Source organism: Amphiprion ocellaris, chromosome 15 (assembly GCF_022539595.1).
Source record: "Amphiprion ocellaris isolate individual 3 ecotype Okinawa chromosome 15, ASM2253959v1, whole genome shotgun sequence".
Classification (NCBI taxonomy): domain Eukaryota; kingdom Metazoa; phylum Chordata; class Actinopteri; family Pomacentridae; genus Amphiprion; species Amphiprion ocellaris.
This window is the reverse complement of record NC_072780.1, coordinates 31618795-31636462: the sequence shown is the minus strand read 5'-3', so window position 1 is coordinate 31636462 and position 17668 is coordinate 31618795. Positions and strand designations below refer to the sequence as shown.

Below are 17668 nucleotides of genomic sequence, written 5' to 3'. Positions count from 1 at the left end.
TGCATCACCAGTTACCATGGAGATCTAGTTGTGCATCACCAGTTATCATGGAGATCTAGTTGTGCAGCATCAGTTATCATGGAGATCTAGCTGTGCATCACCAGTTACCATGGAGATATAGTTGTGCATCACCAGTTATCATGGAGATCTAGTTGTGCATCACCAGTTATCATGGAGATCTAGTTGTGCAGCATCAGTTACCATGGAGATCTAGCTGTGCATCACCAGTTACCATGGAGATCTAGCTGTGCATCACCAGTTATCATGGAGATCTAACGCCATAGTGTCCGTTACCATGGAGATCTGACTCAGCATTGTCAGTTACCATGGAGCTCTTGCTCCACAGCGTCAGTTACCATGGAGATCTAGCTGTGCAGCACCAGTTAGCATGGCGATCTAACTCCGCATTGTTGGTTACCATGGAGACTTAGCTGGTTAAAAGACCTTCCTGACACTGAAAACTCTGACTATAAGCTTCTCTCGCCTCGTATTAAACCCTCTGGACTCAGGTGAGACTCACCTGTGGACTTCAGATCCACCAGCGGGCTGTGGAGCGCGCAGAGCAGCGCGTGCTGGCGGGAGATGACCTCATGATTCAGAGCCGCTTCCTGCTCGTATTTATCGATCGTTTTCTCAAAAACCGCCAAAATCTCTTCGGCCGCCGCGTGCAGCCGCTGAGCGACGAACTGCCGCATCTTCTGGACGTTCTGGGCCCGGGACATGTTCACACCGGAGCCAGGACAGAACCGAAACAGAACCTGAATCGAGCTACTGGAACGTCTGTTGCTAACAACTGACACAACAAAAGCTGATCTTCTTCTTCCTCTTCCTCTTCCTCTTCTTCTGGTGGATCAGCGGCTGGCAGCAGAGGTGTGCTGCTGCCCCCACAGGCCACTAGTAGAACCACACAGACACTTAAATCCCGGTGACGGTGATGTCAGAGTTTATTCCATGTTGATTACTGATTCCAGTGATTGATCTGCATGCACAGCAGCCCTGCCATGAATTTAATATAATATTATGTAAAATATAAAAGATACATGGATGCAAAAAATATGAGGAACACCTGAACACCACAGCAGCACTCAGAAACTGGAACTGCAGGTTCATCACAGCACCTGAGTACACAGCTACTCTGGAAACATGAAAACTCTGAGTCCAGTTTGAGTTTCTAAACTTTATTGAAGTGAATATGTGCAACACATAATGAAAACTAAACAAAATGCAGAGAACAGATGATGACAATGAAACATTTAAAACAAAGACAATAAGCGTAGATTCACTAAGACGCTTCGTTTCGTCCAGCTTCTTCTTCGTCTTTTACTTCTTTTTCTTCACAGACATCTTTTTCCTGTAAAACAGAGTAACAAGACACTGTGTGGCAGTTTACAGCAGCAGTGCATAATATCACCTGAATATTAAATGATTCTACACTGGATGAAATCACAGTAATCAGATTACTTCTAAGATAAACAGCAGAGTTTTGACTCTGACGAACAACCAAAAGCAAATCCTTTTTTTAAAAAAATTCAGGTTTCAAAGTAGAAACTCAGTGATCCAAAATGAATCCAGCTGTGATCAGTGAAACTAAACTGAATCCAGCTGTGATTTCCAATCAGTCTGACTGAAGAACATGGTTCTAAAATGAGCTGTAAACAGCAGAACTTTCTCAGTTCTGGACCTATGGACTGGGTCTATCATAATCATGGATCCACATGGAAAAGAATTGAGCAGAGGAAGTGAAAAATCTGACTGTGAGACTTGACAAAGATGGAAAAGGATCCAAGCAGATCAGTGAGCAATGAAAAACCAGAAAATCACAGTGTCAGGAGTTACCAGGAGGTATAAAAGGAGCCATAGTTCCACTAATCAGAGCTCCTAAAATGACTCCACAGACAGGGAACTACTTTCACAATGTATCTGTGAAAAACAGATGGCAGCTGCTTCAGATTTGCTACAGGGGTTATGAATGGAAATCAGAGTTTGTGTGAAGCTCAGACAGTGTGAAGGACACTTTAGAACATCAACCTCTATGGAAGGAGGACAAGAAAAAACACCTGGTTGCTGCTGAGAACTAAACTTCCAGATGAAGGTTTGCTAAAGAACATGAAAAGAAACCTGATGAATGTTGGAGAACATTCTTTGGTCAGATGAAGATAAATGAGTTGGGCTCAGATGGAGTCCAGCATGTTTGGTGTGAACCTGACCAGGACTACCACAGTGGATGCATCGTCCTGACAGTGAAGCACGGAGGTGGAAGTGTGATGATATGAGGCTGCATGAGTGACTCACCCTCAGCGCCTCCTCCTCCCTCATCTCCCTCCTCTTTAACTCCGCCTCCACCTGGTTGTAGAAGTCCCTCTCAGCTCTGGCGATCAGCTGATCGGGGTCGTCCTCGCCGTCCTCCCGTCCAATCTCCTCCTCTCGGCTCTGCTCTGAGCGACTCCTCTCCTTCAGACGGATCTCTCTCTGTCGGGCCTCCAGGATCTTCTCTCGTTTTGTCTCTCGTTCAAACATCTGCAGAGGCAGAGAGTCAGTGGAGGAGCACCCCCTGCTATTTAACAGTCTAACCCACACTGATGTCCATCACAGAGATGCAGCTCTCAGAATCACTAGTAGCTTAGATAGTAGCACATATGAAATTACATTTTTTATAGGAGCTGCTGTTGTTTTATAGTGAATTAAAGTATCTTCTGTTTTTATTACAGAATCGTTTGGGCATTAAAATCTCAGTATTAAATATCGACCGGATCTGGTTCACTGTGTTTTCTCATCATTACACCAGTGTTATCTCATTCTGTTCTACACAAACTCAGCTACCAAAAACTAGCTCGCATCTCATCTTTCTATTGTTTGAATCACTGATGCAACCAATAGTTTTTTTTATTCCTGACAAATCAGATGATTGCTGTTTTTTTGCCATGAAATGCAATAAAATCATGTGTTCTAATTTTACACAGAGCAGAGTGACAACTAAAAAATATCCAGAAATTCAGAGATTTCGTTTAGTTTTGTATTTTCTAGTTTTCGTTGTTTCCCTGCCTTGGTTTTACCATACGTGGGTTAAATGAAATTGTAGAGGGTATATCAGTTCCACCTTAGGCGGTTTAGGTTGTACTTCCGTTTCTGGTTATCTGTTTCCGGTTAAGATTTGTAGTTCTTGTGTTGTAAAAAAAAAAAGCATTACTAAACTGTACATCTGTCTGCATCCTCATTTCCTGCTCTTGAGCCTCTGAACCTGCCATAACACTGACAGAAGGAAGCAGCAAAAATCAACAATCCAAAAATCGCTGCAACTCAATGAAGTTTAATGGTTGATGTCTGCATGCAGTGCCAACTTCATCTGATTGAACTAGATCAAATTTTGAAAAGAATAAATGGATTGTACAATCACATTTCATCATGCGATCCATTCCTAGATGGTTTTGCATAAGACCTTCAGTGTTGTTCAGAACCTTTAAGTAGTTATTTAGGATGGAGCTGGTTAAAGTCAAGGTTTACTGTGTCGGTGTCACTTACAGCAGCCAGAAGACTCTTCTCGTTCTTCTGGAGGGTCGACAGTTCAGAACAAATCTCCAGCAGCGTTGTTTCGCCCTGCTGAGAGCCGCACGCCACCAGACGGCCATTATCTTGAACACGGAGGCTGTACAGTGCTCTGTCACACACCTGAGGACGACAGCAGCAACGTCAGCAACAGATGGACAAAGACTTCAAACCGGCGGATTTCCAGATGAGATTGCAGCACCTTGAGACTCAGCGTGGGATCACTCTGTTTGAACAGGATGTCCCACACATCCAACATGCCATCCATCTTCAGGGTGAAGAAGACTGAGGGTCGTACTGGACTCCAACAGGCATCTGTCAGATATGACATCTGGTACCTGGAACACAAAATGACAGCAGGTGAATCCTGAGTCTGAAGTAACTGAGCAGGACGGTAGATGAGCAGAAGGACAGACTGAGGGGACGTAAAACAGGATGAGGACGAGATGACAAAATGTGGGGATGGATCGAACAGAATGACCAAATGAGAAGATGAAATAATGAGATAAGATGATATGAATGTAAATGAAATAACGCAAAATGAAATTTAAAAAGAATCAACAAGATAAAAGCTGACAAGATAAATCAAGATTAAAATGACTGAAAGATGAGACAATCACAACAAAGACAAAGACTCTACAGACATCGTATATTCAGTGTGGATTTAAGTTCTGTTCTCATTTCTGCTTTTATTAGACATAAGACTGTCAAACCAGCATCCTCTGAGTCCTACTTGGTGCACATGATGGACGACTCCTTGATGTCCTCGGACCAGATGCGAGCCGTCCAGTCCCCCACGGTGAGGAAGTTTTTGGGGAAGAAAGGGTTCCTCTGCAGGGCGTAGACCGGACCGTGGTGGCCGTCATATGTACAGACGATCTTCTCGGTCGGAGTCTTTGCCTTCCGGTTGCAGGAGACGACCAGGCCCTGCTCCGTCCCCACCATGAACTTAGTTGGCTGCAGATATCAAGGACGAGATGGGCTGAAGGGTTGAGACAAGGAAAGAGTTTGTTCCTGTGGACAGTTACAGACAGACTCACCATGGTGGCCTCAAACTCCAGAGAGATTGCTCCTAAAGCCCGGTCCAGGTTCCCCTCCCGAGTCGGGTCCAAAACCAGGCGCTCTGTGGGCTCGCTTAGCCGCCGGACGTCCCACCAGAGAACCTGAAGACACATAGGGACACTTTATGGTCATACAGGCCTGTCCATCATCAGTCTACCTGTCCATCATCAGTCTACCTGTCCAGTCTACCTGTCCATCACCAGTCTACCTGTCCGTCTGTGGAGGCAGAGAAGGCGTCTGTCCCAGTCTTGGACTGCAGCCAGATGATCTTGTATACTGGATCTCTGTGACTATGCTCCACAGAAGATAACTCCACTGGCTGGCTGCCTCTCCGGGTGTCCCAGTACACTGAAACAAACACACCTGTAGGTTAATGAACCAAGTGACACATAGAATGCCTGCCAGTCAACGTGCACCTGAACCCACCAATCTGTCCATTGTAGCTGCCTCCCACCAGAGTGTGGGGATCTTTGGGGTTGTAGTCCAGACAGACGAGTGGTGATGCTGGCTTCAGGGTCAGCTCTGGTCGGTTCGGGTTCTCTGAAACATGAAACAGCCAGCAGTGAGCCAAATGCACTCAGAACCAGCTCTAACCACATCCAGGACCGAGGTATAAGTCCTGTCTGATATGTCCTAGAGATACGAGTCCCATCTGACCCTTCCACCCCTCAGATGTTTGAGTCCTTGGTGACCCACCCACGTCCCAGATGTATGAGTCCAGGCTCATGTCTCTGGAGGCTTTCTGGAAGTCGAGGCAGGAGTAGGCGGCCGCCAACTTCCGGCCACCATCAGGATGCCATGAAAGGCCTGTGACAGTACGTTTGACTTCATTAGGATCTCTGGAGACACAGGAGGAACATCCAATAATAAGTGATAGAGATTGATAGATCTCCTGATCGATCAGCTGGCTGTCAGTTGTACCTGAATATGTTGATAGTCTTGGCAGACGGTGGCTCTGGACTTTCTTCTACTTCCTCCCAGCCATCAAAGGGCTCTTGGTAGATGTCCACGGCATTGTTCTGTCTCCCACAATGTTCTGCGACCTGGACCACATAATGACATCACATAGTGCACAGTGACATCACACACTGGACAACGACATGACTAAAGTAGACTCAGATGGACAGATGTGGATCTTACACTGCCCAGCTGTGGGATGCTGTTCAAGTAGCTCTCGTCTTTTTCTGCCTTCTTCCTGAAACGGATGGTTTGTTCCATGTCAAGGGGGTTGATGTCTTTGGGCCACCCCCCTTCCACATGGTTTATCCCACAGCTGTCGGACTCGAAGCGTTCAGTGTTCACCTGAAACAAGGAGCAATACCTGAGTCCCACTTGACCTGAACCACACAGTGTCACCTGAACACATCAGGTATATTCTTGATCATGTGACGTTTCGACTTTTAGACCAAAACTGAAATCAGCAGAACGCTTTGAGTTATTTCTCCTGAAGCTCATCATTAGAACAGAAGAGTTTCTGTTTTATGTCTGCATTAAACTCTAACATCAGGATGCACACAGATGTCTTCTGCAGTGGATTCTTTTTCCACATTTCATTAACATTTTGTTCTTTTTCACAAAAATTTGCAATATTTTTTGATATTTTACTCAAGTTTTAGGGATTTTCAAAAACATTTTATTAATGTCCCTTATTTTGCGGCTTTTTCATTCAGATCTTTTGACCATTTTAATTTCATTATTATAATGTATTTATTATTTTTATGATATTTCTTTAGAAAATTAATATCTATTTGTTAAGGACATTTAGAGACATTTAATCACTTCAATATCCTAAAAAAAAACAAAACAACAACAACAACAAAAAGCAACAAATTCCTCATTTTAGACAATTTGATGTTTTACTGTGATGCAGATAATGTTCAGAATTATTCCTTATGTTTAATGGTCCATCCAGGCAGCAGCAGATGGAACCAGAACATCTGCTGGAGCTGCTCGGGTTCCTCAGTTCATAAAGGGCTTCAAGTTAATCTGATTTCTCAGCTAAAGCAGTAAAAAGTTAAATTTATCCCACAAACATTAAAGACTCAGAAGCTTTACAGAGTTTAAAACCAGCATCAAGGTTTGACTGAAATCCGAACAGAACTGCCTCCGCCTTTGATTAACTTTAATTTCCTGTTTTGGGGGATTTTGTATAATATCTAACACTGAGTTAAGTTTTGTGTTGTTTTTTTTTCTGTACCTGCTCAAGAAAAGCTGCTGACTTTACCTCCACAGACTGATTCCAGTTCATATCTTACAGGTTATTATTTACCTGGTGCTCGGACACCTGCCTGCCGGCCTGCACCGCCTGGTCTCTGTGGCTTCTCTGGATGAAGTTCGAGGCGAGGTTCTGATCCGGAAGAACGTCCAGCAGCAGCTCCGCGGGTCGGTCCGACAGGAGACACTGGCGGCCGAACTCCTCCCGGTCCTTGGTGTAAACATGAACGATCTCCATGTCGAGACACTTTCCGGTACACCGGAGTGAAACCGAGTCCGGTAATAACCGAAGCAGAACTTTGTTTCTCCCGTTTGCCGTTTCCCAGCAACGCAGTCAACGCCGCCGTATCCTAGCAACAGCGGCGTTTTCCCGCCTATGGAACGAACTTTATTTAAAGCGACAGTAACTAAAGTTTGAGTAACTCGCTCCATGTTTTCGGTTAGAAATAAGGAATCTGTGCATGTTGTGGATTGAGACCTCATTAAAATCAGTTTTGATGTTGCTGATTTCTTCTTTTACTGTTCAGTTTTTCCACCTAGAACCCTGCTGAGGTGAACATTACTGTGACTATTCAGCTTTATTCAGATCCACCTGATTCACTGTTTTACCTCACATTAATAATATTACAATTAAAATGAGATACCTGCAGTTTGGCTTCAGACGTCCACAGATGGATCCTGAGTCTCACATCAGAACAAACATCCTATACTTTAATGTGAGCACAAGAACTTCACCTGAACAATTTCTACAATTCTATCACTTCATTCAGCAGATACTTTTATCCAGCGTGATATACACTACCAGCCAAAAGTTTGGATACACCTTCTCGTTTAATGTTTTTCTTTATTTTCATGACTATTTACATTTTAGGTTCTCACTGAAGGTATCAGGACTATGGATGAACACAAACGGAATTATGTAATGAACAAAAAAATGTGAAATAAGTCAAAACATGATTTACATTTTGGATTCTTCAAAATAGCACACTCTTGGCATTCTGGATGAGTTTTGTGAGGTAGTCACCTGAAATGGTTTTCCAACAGTCTTGAAGGAGTCCCAGAGATGCTGAGCACTTGTTGGTCCTTTTGTCTTCATTCTGAGGTCCATCTCATCCCAAACCATCTGGACTGGGTTTAGGTCACGTGACTGTGGAGGCCAGGTCATCTGATGCAGCACTCCATCATCTCCTTCTTGGTCAGATAGTCCTTCCACAGTCTGGAGGTGTGTTTGGGGTCATTGTCCTGTTGAAGAATAAATGATGGTCCAGCTAAACCAAACTGGATGGGATGTCATGTCGCTGCAGGATGCTGTGGTTGCCATGCTGGTTCAGTGGTCCTACAGTTTGGAATAAAACTCAGTGTCACCATCACACCTCCTCCTCCATGCTTCACGGTGGGAACCATGCATGTAGAGACCACCTACTGAAAGTAATGATGGACTGTCCTTTCTCTTTACTTAGCTGATTGGTTCTTGCCATAATATGGATTCTAACAGTTGTCAGATAGGGCTGTCAACTGTGGACCAACCTGACATCTGCATAAAACAACTGATGGTCCCAACCAGATTAAGGAGGCAAGAAATTCCACAAATGAACCTTGACAAGGCACACCTGTGAAGTGAAAACCATTTCAGGTTCTACCTCATGAAGCTCATCCAGAGAACGCTAAGAGTGTGCAAAGCAATGATCAAAGGGTGGCAATTTTGAAGAATTCCATTTGTCTTCATTCATAGTTTTGATGCCTTCAGTGAGAATCTACAACGTTAATAATCATGAAAATAAAGAAAACTCATGAGGTGTGTCCAAACTTTGACTGGTAGTGTACATCTGAGAGTAGATCCAACACAAGCAAGGATCTAGTCAGGAGAAAACAACCTGGATAAGAGCCATGAAACAAGTTCAAGTGTGATAATGGGACTTGGTGCTTGCAGACAGGCGCGAACTAATAGGAATCTTTTTTTTCTTTTTTGCAGTTTGTAAATTCTGTTTTGAAAAGGAACTCGATAAATAGAATTATCATTAAAAAGATAAATAAAAGCGTAAAATAATGAGCTCTAAGAAAAAATGATGCAGCGGAGAACTGGGAGTAGATTTACAGTCCGAGACCAAAACAAACGAGATCTTATGATGAAGCTGCGGCTGCTGAGACTCTGAACAAACTTTATCCTGATAACATCTAAACGCATCTTAAACTACAGCTGCTCTACAAAGACTAGAACTTACAGCGGTGAGTTCTCCTCCTCACCAAGCTGGAGAACAGCCAGGTTTGTCTTCTGAATCTGGAACGTGGACTTTAGAGAAGTCAAAGCAGCTGCTTCAATGTTTAGAACATCACACTTCTGTCTGAAACACTTTTAGTCCCTCCCCCTCCAGTCTGCCCTGATTGGTCGACCACATGCAGGTAACGTTGGTCAGTAACCTCAGATCGTTACTGAGGAAATAACGTGACTGAAGGCAGCTGATCATTTTGTGTTTGAGGATAAACTAGCAGTTAGCAGCTGTTATGGCTTCACCGATCAGAACCAGAAACTGTACAAACCCAAACCCAAATTTTTGCAATGGATCCTTTTAGTAATTATTATGCAATTATTGATTCCACTGGGAAACTTAACCAAATCTGACCTTAAATTATATTTTATGACAGTTCTTTAAAAAAAAGCACACAACTGATTATAGGAAAGACCTGAAGTTTGTGTGTATACGTGAAAATCTAACAGTGATATTTCTGTTTCCCATTTTTTCTTAATTCATGAATTTTACTTGAACGTCTGAAAAAAACTGAAAAAAAACAAGAAACACACCATTTTTCTAAGAAACTTTACTAAAGTTTCAGGACACAGAACCATGAAGTGACAAACAATTTCTGTCAAACTTAAGAGAACAGAACCAAGTGGACTAGTTTAACAGGAAAACCATGAGATACATTCAAAACCCAGAAAACTTCCTGAACATCAGATGTGTGATGACAGTTCCAGGTTCAGAGTAAATCTGAGCTGTTAACCTCTCACATCGCTGTTTAACTCCTGCTGAGGGTCCTTGTGAATGTCATCTCCACCTTCAGCCTCGGGTTCAGAGGAGTCACTGGTCGTATCATCGGTATCGGATCCGTCGCTGGGTACAGGCTCCCCTCCACTTTCATTGCCAAAGCTCGATTGTGACAGATCACCACACTTATGGTTTTTGAGGTCATGACGCCAAGCAAACCTTTGGTCACAGACGCAGCAGCGGAAGCGAATCTTCCCGGTGTGGAGGTCCATGTGCTGCATCAGATATCCTCTCTGAGTGAATCTCCTGCCGCAGAATGGGCAGGTAAACAGATTCTCCTCGGTGAGTGCTCCCATGTCCTTCTTCAGGTGGTGGCTGTAGCAAAGTCTTTTATCACACTCAGAGAAGTTGAGCGGTTTTTTACATTTGGTCCCTCCACCTGCTGGATGCTGAGAAACCCCGCCCACACACTGATGACACTCAACTCCCGCCTGCCAAACTAACCTTCTGTTACAGATGCTGCAGTTCTGCTTTCTCTCTCTTCGGTGCACAACCATATGCTGCATCAGATAACCTTTTTTGGAACATTTTTTCCCACACACAGAGCAGCTGACCGGTTTCTTTTCACTGCGGTTCTTCATGCGCGTAACCAGAGAGCCTTTATTAGGGAAGGTTTTCCCACAGCTGAGTGGTTTCTCAGGAGAACTGCCTTTTGCTTCACGGAAACCTGATGGAGCGTCATCGTTCAGCCCATTGTCACAGCTCACTTCGATCTCCGCTACAGACAGTTCAGAGGTCTCTGGTTCTAGTTTAGAGTTTCTGTGATGAAAAGAGGAAAAATGAGGTTTCTCTTTATGCTCATCACTCTTCACAGAGTCTGGACTGAATTTGGGGATTTCTGCCTCCTGGCTGCTCCACAGTTCCTCCTGTTCCTCTTTAATGTGGCGAGTTTCTGTCCACTTATCCTGTTTCTGGTCTTCGCTCCTCACCAACGTTGTGCAGATGTTCTGCAGAGGTTGCTGGACATCTGCAGAACACAGACACAGATATCAGGTCTAACCATCTCCTTGTTGTTCACCTGCACTGGTTTATAATACAATAATAAATAAAAAAGATAACTTGCTTGAAGGGATTTAATAAAATCTGTGTATTTAAGATAATAATGAGATTGAACTTCATTAATCAAATGCTCAGAAAAATTACAATAATGTCAAAGTAATATGTGCAATAATGTTATTTTTTTTTTAAAACTAGTACTTCTGGACATTGTTGACTTATTTTTATTTCCTATACTTCATTCCTTAAATGTTTGCACAATCTTTGCTGCTGTAATAAAGGCTTATTGTATTGTATCTTACCTTAAATGCAGTACTTGATAGAATAGTAATACGATGTAAGTACAATGCATTAGTGGAAAAAATATTTTATAAAAAGCTGCTGAAATAAATCTAAAATGAAAAACCTGAACATCAGCAGAAACAGCTAAATATACCATTATTGAGTGTAGCGACCAAATCAAACACATTTGCAGAACCAGACAGTCAAACCAAACACCAACAGGCTGTTAAATGTCCGACCACCTGCACTATTCCTACACGCCACCTCATGTTTACTAACTGCTCTTATCGTACTGCATACAGTGCGATTTTATTGTTGTTCTTGTTTTTACAAGGTTTATTCTTATTTTTATCTTTATTCTATTTTTTAATGACTTTGTGCCCTTTTGTTGCATTTATGCTGCTAATCCAAAGAGCTGCTGAACTGCCTTCCACTGGTGTTTCACTGGTCTGTTCTGTTCTAGTCAATTCTACAAATGGCTTTTGCCATATGGCAGAGCGGTTTTGCCATATGGCATTCAGCAGTGGCTTATGACAGACTCAGGATTGGTATATGGCAAAAGGGGATCTCGCTGTCTCTCCAATTCTATCACAAACAGTAAACTATCACGATTATTCACCTTTAACTTCTCCTGACGACCAGTAGGAGGCGCTGATAAAAACAGCTAACCTGCAGCAGCGGCTAACTTATAAGCTTGCCTGCCACAAAGTTTCCCGTTACAGCAGCAGACTTTAAACGGTAATTCTAATGAAAGCATACAGTTAGCTTAGCTTAGCTTAGCCTCCGGCACCCGGCAGCAGCTACCGGGGACTGACCTGCTCGGTACAGCCGGACTTCGGGCTTCAGCACGGCATCCAGCAGCCTCCTCTGGTGGCAGATCTCCCGCTCTGATCGCTCCACTCGGTCCTCGTAGTCCGCCACAGTTTCCTCCAACAGACCGACGATCTCCTCCGCAGCCGCCGTTAGCCGCTCGGTGAGCAGCGCTCTCAGCGCCGGGAGCTCCGCCGCTTCTTGTCCTTTTTCCAGCTGCAACAGAAAGTCTTCAGCGGCGGCGCTGATCCGCTCATGGACCGACACCCGCAGCAGCTGCACGGCGCACATTCTGCGGCTTCTCCGCACTCGGAGCCTCCAGAACTGAGACAGCGACCTGCGGGCAGATTATTGAGGAGCTTCACGAACAGCGACCTCTGCTGGACCGGAGGAGAAGCGACGCACAAATAACTATATATGTATATAGTATTTATAGTTACTTTAATTTATAGAGTTACGTTATATATGCTGTTGGACAATTTCCTATCAGGAATCAACACAGCGTATTAGTAATCTACAACATCACATAATGTATCTGTTGATTATATTTAGTTTTGTTAATCTGAATAATGCAAAATAACCAAAGTCATCAGAAATGTGTTGTGAAGTAAAAAGTGCAATACGACCTCTGAAGTGTAGCAGAACAACGAAATACTCAAAGTAAAAATAGTTTAAAAAGGTATTTCAGTACAGTCCCTCTGTAAATGCACTTAGTTACTTCCTGGCGCTGTTGACGTCTCGTGCACACCAATTAATGTTTAATGGATCAATTCTGATCAATGGAGTTAAAGTTACTGTAGATAAAGAATCAGATGGTTCTGAGGAGGTTTGATTTGGTTGACTGTATTTGGAATGACCCAGTTTACATTTTTCTTGATGATCCTGAAGTGAGAACATGGCAGCAGGACGAGAGACGCCCAGTCTGCAGAACAAAACATGATTTGGTGAACAAGTTAACCAGGCTGAAGTGCTTTAACCACAGACTACATTTGGTCAGTGAAACCATAATATATTTACTAAGTTCTGTTCATATCACAGAAAAACCAAGATATTGCAACATCAGTTTTACCAATCTCATGCAGCCTCAACATGTCATTCACCTTCTTTGTCTTTGTCATGAAAGGCACAGAAATGCACCACAAATGAGGTCAATAAACACTGTTTACTATTAAATACTGAAGTGCAGCTATAAACAAAAGTTTATATACACTTGGAAAGTCCACGTATATCATGTCAGTCTTTAGTTTCCACTGACTTCTATAAGTCTGAATTTTCTATGATGGAATCAATGAAATACACGAATCTTTGCCACAAAACAAACAAAAAAAACCCATAAAACAATCACAGATTTATTAAAGGTAAATCTATACATCCAACAACTTGAATTTTCTGTTTTGGTGATGTAGAAAGCTGTGTTAATCATATTTTCTTAGCTTAATGGCCTCTTAACCTCTCCTAAGTGATTAAATTTGACTACAGCTGCTGACTCCCCCAGGCCAATTTAAATAGAACTCATTAGACTCAAACACTACAGTGGGGAAGTCTGTGGACCTCAGCAAAGATCTGAAAAAAGCAAATCATTGACTTGAACAAGTGAGAAAGTCACTTGGAGCCATTTCAAAGTAGCATCAGATCCCACAATCATCTGTTTGTCAGGATAAAGTTATGTTTGTCAGAACTTTATCCTGACCAGTTCAGTATAAAGTACTGCCACCATCAGAGTGAAAACACAAATTATCACCTGCTGCTGAGAGACGATTGGTCAGGATGGTCAAGAGTCAACCAAGAATCATCAGAAAGCAGGTCTGAATGAATGAGAAGCTGCTGGAACAAACAGCTGTCAGTGTCCACAGGGTTTTACATCAACATGAGCTGAGAGGATCCATGAAGAAGGAAGTTCTTCCTCTAGAAGCAGAACCTTAAAGCTCCACTCAAGTCTGCTGCTGATCACATGGAAAAGAAAAGGCCTTCTGGAGGAAAGTTCTGTGGTCAGATGGAACAAAAACTGAGAAGAAATATGATTGGACGAGAGAAAGTGAGGCCTTTAACCCCAATAACACCAAACCTACCATCAAGCACGGTGGTGGCAGTATTATACTCTGTGGAACTGGTGCTTTACACGAAAGTAAATGCAATAATGAAGATGGACGATTACCTCCACTTTCTTCAGGAAAACCTAAAACCATCAGCAGAAGGTTGATCTTGGACACAGTTGGATGTTTCAATAAGACAATAAGCCTAAACACACATCAGACGTCTTAAAGAAATGTTTCAATCAGGCTAGAATAAAGGTTTTAGACTGGTCTCCCCAAAGTCCTGACTAAAACCCAATTCCTTGCTTGTGTTGTATCTACTCTCAGATGTACGATGCTTTGGATGAAAGCGTCTGCTAAATGAAATTGTAGAATTGTAGAATCAACAACCTGAGGACTGCAATAAAGAAACAAGTCAGAGATACAACCAGAAGCTTGTGGTCGGAAACCAAAAGAACCCAACTAAGGTAAAAGTGGACAAAAGACATTAAAAACATGATTTTTTTTTTGTGACAAAGATTAATGCACTTCAATGATTTCATCGTAGAAAATTAGGAGGTTTGGAAATCAATGGAATGTTATTACTGCCAAGATATACATAACCTTTACAAGCACACTTTTGTTTATGACCGTTAAAGCTGTGGAGTCGCGATTCCAACATGTGCAAAGCCACCATCACTGTTGCCACTCTGCATTCACACAGCAGCAGCAGCAGGTTCTTCTGACTCTTTGAAGCTGTAGTGAACAAGGTTTGGAACTTTTCAAAACTAGCAACCACAAAATCAGACTTCACTCAATCAGCGATCTTTTGTCTGGACTTGTGAGAGCAGCTACAATCCCAACATCTCCTCACACTCTGTTTGGTTCCCAATGAAGGCAGAGTGGCGGTTTGATCATCTGGTTCTACTGGAATTTTTTTAAAGATGTTCACCACTCATCTCAAGTTCAACATCATTGATAAATATTTTCTCATCATCTTTAACCCTGCTGTGACAGTCAGAGCAGCTGCATGAACTTGGCTGCACCTCTTCTTCATGATGTGTTCGCTCCTTCATCAGGTTTACCTTCAGTCTGAACTTTGGCTGCCTGTGAACCTGGAGATTCACTCGGGTGACTGTCGGCTGTGTGCAGCTTCATGTGTCTCTTCAGGTGTCCGGTGACAGTGAAACATTTGCCACAGATGGAGCAGCTGAACGGTTTCTCTCCAGTATGAACTCTCATGTGGATTTTCAGGCTCCCCTTCTGGGCACAGCTCTTCCCGCAGATTGTGCAGCTGAAGGGTTTCTCTCCAGTGTGCACTCTCATATGTTTTGTCAGGTCTCCTTTCTCTGCACAGCACTTCCCGCAGAAGGGGCAACTGAATGGTTTCTCCCCTGTGTGAACTCTCATGTGTTTCTTTAGGTCAGTCTTTTGAGCACAGCCCTTCCCACAGATGGAGCAGCTGAAGGGTTTCTCCCCAGTATGGTACTTCATGTGTCTGTTGAGGTGTTCTTTCACATGGAAGCTTTTACTACAGACAGAGCAGGTGAAGGGTTTCTCACCAGTGTGAATCCTCATGTGTCGGGTCATGTTTCCTCTGCCGCTGAAGTTCTTCCCACAGAATAAGCAGCTGTATGGTTGCTCTCCAGTGTGACACCTCATGTGTGCTGTTAGCGACCCACTGTCTTTAAAGGATTTATCACAGTCTGTGCAGGGAAAAGGCCTTTCGCCTGTGTGGTCTCTGATGTGTCTGTTCAGGTTTCCTTTGAGGCTAAACCTTTTCCCACAGTATGAGCAAGGAAACGGTCTCTCCTTCACTGCTGACTGCAGGTCACCAGTGACTTCACTGTTCCTAATGTCCTCAGTGCCCGACTGGGCTTCGTTAGTTTGTGTCCAATCACAGTCACTGTCGTCGGTCTCAGTAGAGTCCAAAGAATTATCTTCACTAACTGGGTGCAAGCGTCGATCTGGATCTGGTTCTGGTTCTTTCACAGAGTCTCTGTGATGAAGCTGTGAGGACTGTGGTTTCTCTTCATCATCCTCAGTCTTAACAGAAACAGGACTGAAGGTGAATTTGGTGACTTCTGTTTCCTGCAGGCCTTGGAACTGCTCTGACTCCTGACTGCTCCACAGTTCCTCCTGCTCCTCTTTGATTCTGTGCGGCTCCTGGTCCTGCTGGTTCAGACTGGAGCTACACTTCTGCTGAATCTCGTCTTTATTCACCAAAAGCTCCTGGGCATCTGCAGGACCCACTGAAATACAGACACAAACAATGTAACTATTAGTTTATCACACTGTGGCCTGTGATGATTTGTGTTTTTGTCCAGAAGGTTCATACTGATGTTCTGTCGTCAACGCCTCCTGGAGCAGGAACTCAGAAACTCCAGTTTCAGCCAGAACATTGTTTAAGCGTACCAGATGTCTGCCAGCAGTAGGGTGCTAGAAGGGTTAGCTTCTACAGATGCAGACTCTGACTGTTGTGAATCTGGTACAATAATTCAGGCACAGGATTTCATTCCTGCAGAGATTTGCGCTGTACGATCAATGGACTGAACACTGACAGATCAATAAAGGTTATTCAAACTGTGTTAGACAAAAAAGGCAGCGTCACTTTGAAGCTCAAACTGCTCTGCTGCTTTGAAGGCTCATTTCAGTTCATTGTAATTCATTTGTGTTTGTTCTCACTGATGCTGCATTTTAAGTGACACAAAATGATTATTTTAATTTCTGATTAATCTGCAGATTATTTTTCAAATTAACGATCAGAAACAGTAAGAAATATCCATGAGTTTCTTCCTGTTTTTTGTCATTCTGAGTCCTACAGAAGACATTTTTGAGTTCTCTCTTCTTCTTCATGTTGTTCTGTTTCTATAGAGCTACATGACTTTAGATTTCAGTATTTGGCAGATTAATGTCTCAGAAAAGCCTGAACACTGTGTTTGAGATATTTTGATATTCAGAAGTCTAAAAAGTGGACATGTTTGTGTTTTTGTATTTTGTTTTTGTGAAACGTGATCTCAGGTTGACAGAGAATCACATAATGAAGAACTACCTTCTAAACAAAGAGGTTCTTCAATCTGAACAAACACCTAGGAAACCTGTACTTTCCTGACACCAGAAACTCCAACCCCCATGAGTCTTTGCTGCTTCATGGTAGCGGCCGATGCTAAGCTCCGTTAGCCTGCAGCAGCTACCGGGCACTGACCTGCTCGGTACAGCCGGACTTCGGGCTTCAGCACGGCATCCAGCAGCCTCCTCTGGCGGCAGATCTCCCGCTCTGATCGCTCCACTCGGTCCTCGTAGTCCGCCACGGTTTCCTCCAACAGACCGACGATCTCCTCCGCAGCCGCTGTTAGCCGCTCGGTGAGCAGCGCTCTCAGCGCCGGGAGCTCCGCCGCTTCTTGTCCTTTTTCCAGCTGCAGCAGAAAGTCTTCAGCGGCGGCGCTGATCCGCTCATGGACCGACACCCGCAGCAGCTGCACGGCGCACATTCTGCGGCTTCTCCGCACTCGGAGCCCCCAGAACAAAGAGAGCCAGCGGGGAGGTAAACACTCCGAGTTCCGCGTCGACGACGAGAAAGAAGCAGAGAGAAGAGAGCGGAGCGGAGAGAGACAGCGACCCCTGCTGGAGGGAGGCAGCAGCACAGCGGCAGGACAGGAGGGTCTGAGGACAGGTGAGTTTCTGAGGACAGGAGGGTCTGAGGAC

At 43.7% G+C, this 17668-nt stretch overlaps 3 protein-coding genes across 4 annotated transcripts in view; all 3 read right to left on the bottom strand.

Moving 5' to 3' along the window:
* Nucleotides 1–15187, bottom strand: part of LOC118470987 (uncharacterized) — a 27013-nt gene extending 11826 nt beyond the window's left edge. Inside the window, exons 1-17 of the mRNA XM_055017699.1 lie at nucleotides 15049–15187; nucleotides 11957–12288; nucleotides 9820–10830; nucleotides 7078–7193; nucleotides 6875–7030; nucleotides 5746–5907; nucleotides 5527–5648; nucleotides 5302–5444; nucleotides 5032–5145; nucleotides 4814–4953; nucleotides 4584–4706; nucleotides 4277–4500; nucleotides 3746–3881; nucleotides 3520–3666; nucleotides 2293–2517; nucleotides 1290–1351; nucleotides 521–843 (exon numbers count right to left, since the gene is read on the bottom strand). Coding sequence (XP_054873674.1) covers nucleotides 521–843; nucleotides 1290–1351; nucleotides 2293–2517; nucleotides 3520–3666; nucleotides 3746–3881; nucleotides 4277–4500; nucleotides 4584–4706; nucleotides 4814–4953; nucleotides 5032–5145; nucleotides 5302–5444; nucleotides 5527–5648; nucleotides 5746–5907; nucleotides 6875–7030; nucleotides 7078–7193; nucleotides 9820–10830; nucleotides 11957–12242 — 3490 coding nt within the window. The 5' untranslated portion in view covers nucleotides 12243–12288; nucleotides 15049–15187. The remainder of the gene's footprint in view (nucleotides 1–520; nucleotides 844–1289; nucleotides 1352–2292; nucleotides 2518–3519; nucleotides 3667–3745; nucleotides 3882–4276; nucleotides 4501–4583; nucleotides 4707–4813; nucleotides 4954–5031; nucleotides 5146–5301; nucleotides 5445–5526; nucleotides 5649–5745; nucleotides 5908–6874; nucleotides 7031–7077; nucleotides 7194–9819; nucleotides 10831–11956; nucleotides 12289–15048) is intronic.
* Nucleotides 1163–7157, bottom strand: dnai2b (dynein, axonemal, intermediate chain 2b). Of its 2 annotated transcripts, XM_023280241.3 has the most exons (12): nucleotides 6875–7157; nucleotides 5746–5907; nucleotides 5527–5648; nucleotides 5302–5444; nucleotides 5032–5145; nucleotides 4814–4953; nucleotides 4584–4706; nucleotides 4277–4500; nucleotides 3746–3881; nucleotides 3520–3666; nucleotides 2293–2517; nucleotides 1163–1351 (listed from the first exon to the last, which is right to left on the bottom strand). In XM_023280241.3, exons 1-12 carry the CDS (start codon nucleotides 7055–7057, stop codon nucleotides 1283–1285), a joined length of 1788 nt encoding a protein of 595 aa, XP_023136009.2. In that variant the 5' UTR covers nucleotides 7058–7157; the 3' UTR covers nucleotides 1163–1282. The 2 variants fall into 2 exon arrangements, with proteins under 2 accessions (XP_023136009.2, XP_054873967.1); XM_055017992.1 differs by lacking the exon at nucleotides 1163–1351 and having other exon boundaries at nucleotides 1384–2517.
* On the bottom strand, nucleotides 12775–17668 carry LOC111575240 (zinc finger protein 391-like). The gene is made up of 2 exons (XM_023280242.3): nucleotides 17169–17668; nucleotides 12775–16215 (listed from the first exon to the last, which is right to left on the bottom strand). The coding sequence occupies exons 1-2, from the start codon at nucleotides 17452–17454 to the stop codon at nucleotides 15017–15019; spliced, it is 1485 nt and encodes a 494-aa protein (XP_023136010.2). The 5' UTR covers nucleotides 17455–17668; the 3' UTR covers nucleotides 12775–15016.